General features: G+C 41.3%; 1 protein-coding gene across 6 annotated transcripts in view; it reads right to left on the minus strand.

Annotated features, from left to right (window-relative positions):
- Positions 1 to 22: 22 nt before the first annotated feature.
- The window catches only part of rbfox2 (RNA binding fox-1 homolog 2), a 41,709-nt gene continuing 38,516 nt past the window's right edge, over positions 23 to 3,215 (minus strand). For 5 of the 6 annotated variants that reach the window (XR_007569923.1, XM_050044178.1, XM_050044179.1 and 2 more), the window contains 3 exons: positions 2,283 to 2,371; positions 1,991 to 2,063; positions 23 to 415 (listed from right to left, as the gene is read on the minus strand). Coding sequence is in view for 4 of the 6 variants with exons in the window: in XM_050044178.1 (XP_049900135.1) it covers positions 371 to 415; positions 1,991 to 2,063; positions 2,283 to 2,371 (207 nt within the window). In the remaining 2 variants the exon portion in view is untranslated. Of the gene's footprint in view, positions 416 to 1,990; positions 2,064 to 2,282; positions 2,372 to 3,215 lie in introns of those variants that run through there. The other variant, XR_007569922.1, reaches the window with a different exon arrangement.

Here is a 3,215-nt window from a genome sequence, read left to right on the forward strand (position 1 = left end):
CGATGTGTATGCTTGAGGCGGGGAGCACGGGGAGGGGGGGGGGGGGGGGGGGGGGGGGGGGGGGGGACTAAAATACAGCCGTGCAATAGGGAAGGTGGCCATTTAAAGTCTCTATTTTTTTTTTCTTCTTTTTCTTTCTTTTTTTTTTTTAATGTAAAGGCCATCCGTCAGTCTTTAATACAGCATTCCTCTATTTCTGTAGTAGCGTATATAAGAAAACGTGGGACTGCTCTGGGGTGGGATCTGAATTATCTTTGTTGTGGTCGACTCCACACTTAAAAACTGGGTGCAGTCCACCTCCACGACAACAGAGGGAGCTCTTTCAGAGTAATTCAATGGAAGAGAGGAGCTCCTGGGAAATGTAGTGTCTTTAGTAAGGGGCAAATCTACTGTAGCCTCCCCTGTACAGTGTGGCCTGAGAAACAACAAAAGACAGACATTTAGTAAAAAGAATATTTTCAAAATGGCATTTTTCATTAAATGATCAGTCTAGTGATATTCCATTTTTTCCTTAGTGTCAATAAATTCCATAAAAAAACCCAAACCAACAATGAATTGATCCGACTAAGAAGTATTTTCTGTGTAGCCAGACCCTGATATGTCTCATGCCTCTGTGTCACAGAGCTCCATTGGTGTCCAAAAACTATTGCACTAGGCTACATGCTTCTTCATTACCATGAACGTGGGCACACTAGTTTTATTTTAAAATCAATCCCATATAAAAAATCCCGCTCATAGCCACACTAACCTGCTAGGGGCTAGGAAAAATCCTCCTATTAATATATATCTATGCTGGAATACTAACTGACTTCAGATTTGCTGTGTTGTAATTTATTTAAACACATAGTTATATAGTCTTACAGCTACATTTTGACATAAACATCCTCATAAAAACCCACCTTAAAGCCCTAATCAGGTCAGTTGATTGTATGTTTTAAAGGGAAACTATGCCCATTTTTCAAAATTCATACATTATTCCTATGATCAGAGGAAGTCCAAAAATTTAAGTTAACATAAACAACTCTCCCAAATCCAAAAAACTAGAGTGCTAAAACTCAAATGTGTGATGTCATAGGGTATAATGTTTGAAGCTGCTCCATAGACAATGAATTGAGAAAGGTGTTATAGAGGACACCAGGAGCACCCAGGGGAATGTTCTGACAATTCGGAGCTTTGTGAAATCGATGTGTGAAATTGGCAAACTTGTTTATTTCTGTTGTCATTTTCAGCCATGACTGTAACATTTAAAAATATGGCTTAAAACTAACCAACTGAGGCAGTATTTGCTCAGCGCCGTTTCATTTTATGTATGCAGCACGAAGGTTTTCTACCTAGAGGTTAGTGTAAATAAATATTGTGATTCTGTCTATATGAGTACATTTTCTGATTCAGAGCTGAGAACACTACAATAGAATAAAGCCCATTTGGATATAAAAAAGAAAACAAGCTTTCTGTTGGTCCACAAAACCAGGCTCTCATTCATTATCTATGGGGCAGCTCCAGACTTTATATCCTATGACATCACAAGTTCGAACGGAGACTTTTTCTCTGGACTTTTCTCAGCCATGGAAATAATATATTGGAATTTTTAATTTAGGTGGAGTTAAATGCTACACATTCCCAGACAAAATTATAATTAAGTTAATGAAAATCAGTTGGCAAAGAGAAAGCCTCGAGCTTTTCAGGGTCCTCCGGGCAGTTGCAGGCTATACCAATGTAATTTAGTCTTAGAACACTGAACACGATATATTATAATGAGCCACTAAGAACATTCTTCAACAAATGCACTATTCATTCATCTTGAGTAATGTTTTGCTCAAAACAGTGCCTGGCTGTTTATTGCGCCTTTTAAAAAACATTTGATATATTTGTGAGCAGTTTTTAAAACTTAAGAAAAGGACAAACACATTGTTGGTTTTGCTCTTTCATGGGGATTGTGTCAATTAGAAAAAAAACAGAATATCACAATTTATATGCTTTGGAGACTTACCATGGCTCCAACACCGTAGGCAGCTGGAGCGAGCGCAGCATGGTAGGGGTCTGCCGTGTAAACTCGTCCATAGCTATTAAAAAAATAAATAAATAAACACATCAAACATGAGGTATCGTATAACTTTTTGAAGACAGAAAAAAAAAGCTGTAACTGCTGGAAGAAAGAGTTTTTTTACTGATAAAAATTCACCTCCTGGTCTATGGATTAGGGGTTAGGATCATTAAGAGTTAGGGTTAGGGTTGTCAGCCTGTCAGAGAAGGCTTCAGGATGTGCTGGAAAGCCCACTCACCTGTCACTGTAAGCTGCTGCTGCAGCTGCCGCTGCTGCAGGGGTTGCTACCGCAGCCGGCTGTGCGTAACGATACGCTGCGTAGCCGCCCTGTGATGAGGTGATGTAGGGGAGAGATGGAGGGATGGGGGATAGATACAATGAAAGGAGAGGTGGGACGAAATAGAAACAAGAGTAAAATTACTGTTAAATGTTTGCCTTACTTCCACTCCACACTAACAGACTAGTAGTTAATCTAAAGGGTTACATTGTGAGAAAAACTGCTGAGAAGAGAGCGAAAGATTAACAAGCAGACAGTCAGCAAAACTGGCTAATCTGGTGCAGTACGGCATTCACAAGGATGTAGCTCAGGCTCTGTGTGGGTCTCTCCCTCCATGGCTAACCCGGAAAAAAACATCTTTAATAGTACATTACGTGCTTTACGGTTTGTAATGTTCCCCTGTGCAACATTAAATTACATTATCATTCCCACTGTGCGTTGGACATGGAGGGAGAGAGAGTTCATACCCATAACTGTGCCCCACCCCAGTTCCCCGACCAAAAACACACAGTTAAAGAAAGGGGAAGGGGTGGCAAGATGATTGTGTCATTATTTATGTTTGGATGGACAGCTGATGAACAGACACAAAAAACTACAGGTGTAAGAGGACAGTCAGCCAGTCAGATTAAAAAGGGCACACACACACACACACACACACACACACATGTACACACCCTCACATGGCCAGTGACCAATCACTGACAGACACAGCATGCTTTTCCCAAACTCAGAACGTACAGCGTATTAGGCCAAACATCGCTATGAAAACAAACACCGCTGCATTCTACCCTAAAGGATCAGTCACGACCAAGTCCCCGCATTCAGGACCACACAGTTGCTGCTATGGGAGGAAGGCTGGACTGGGGAGGGGAAAGGGAGGAGGGGGGGGGGGGG

Source organism: Epinephelus moara, chromosome 5, assembly GCF_006386435.1.
Source record: "Epinephelus moara isolate mb chromosome 5, YSFRI_EMoa_1.0, whole genome shotgun sequence".
Taxonomy (NCBI): Eukaryota; Metazoa; Chordata; class Actinopteri; order Perciformes; family Serranidae; genus Epinephelus; species Epinephelus moara.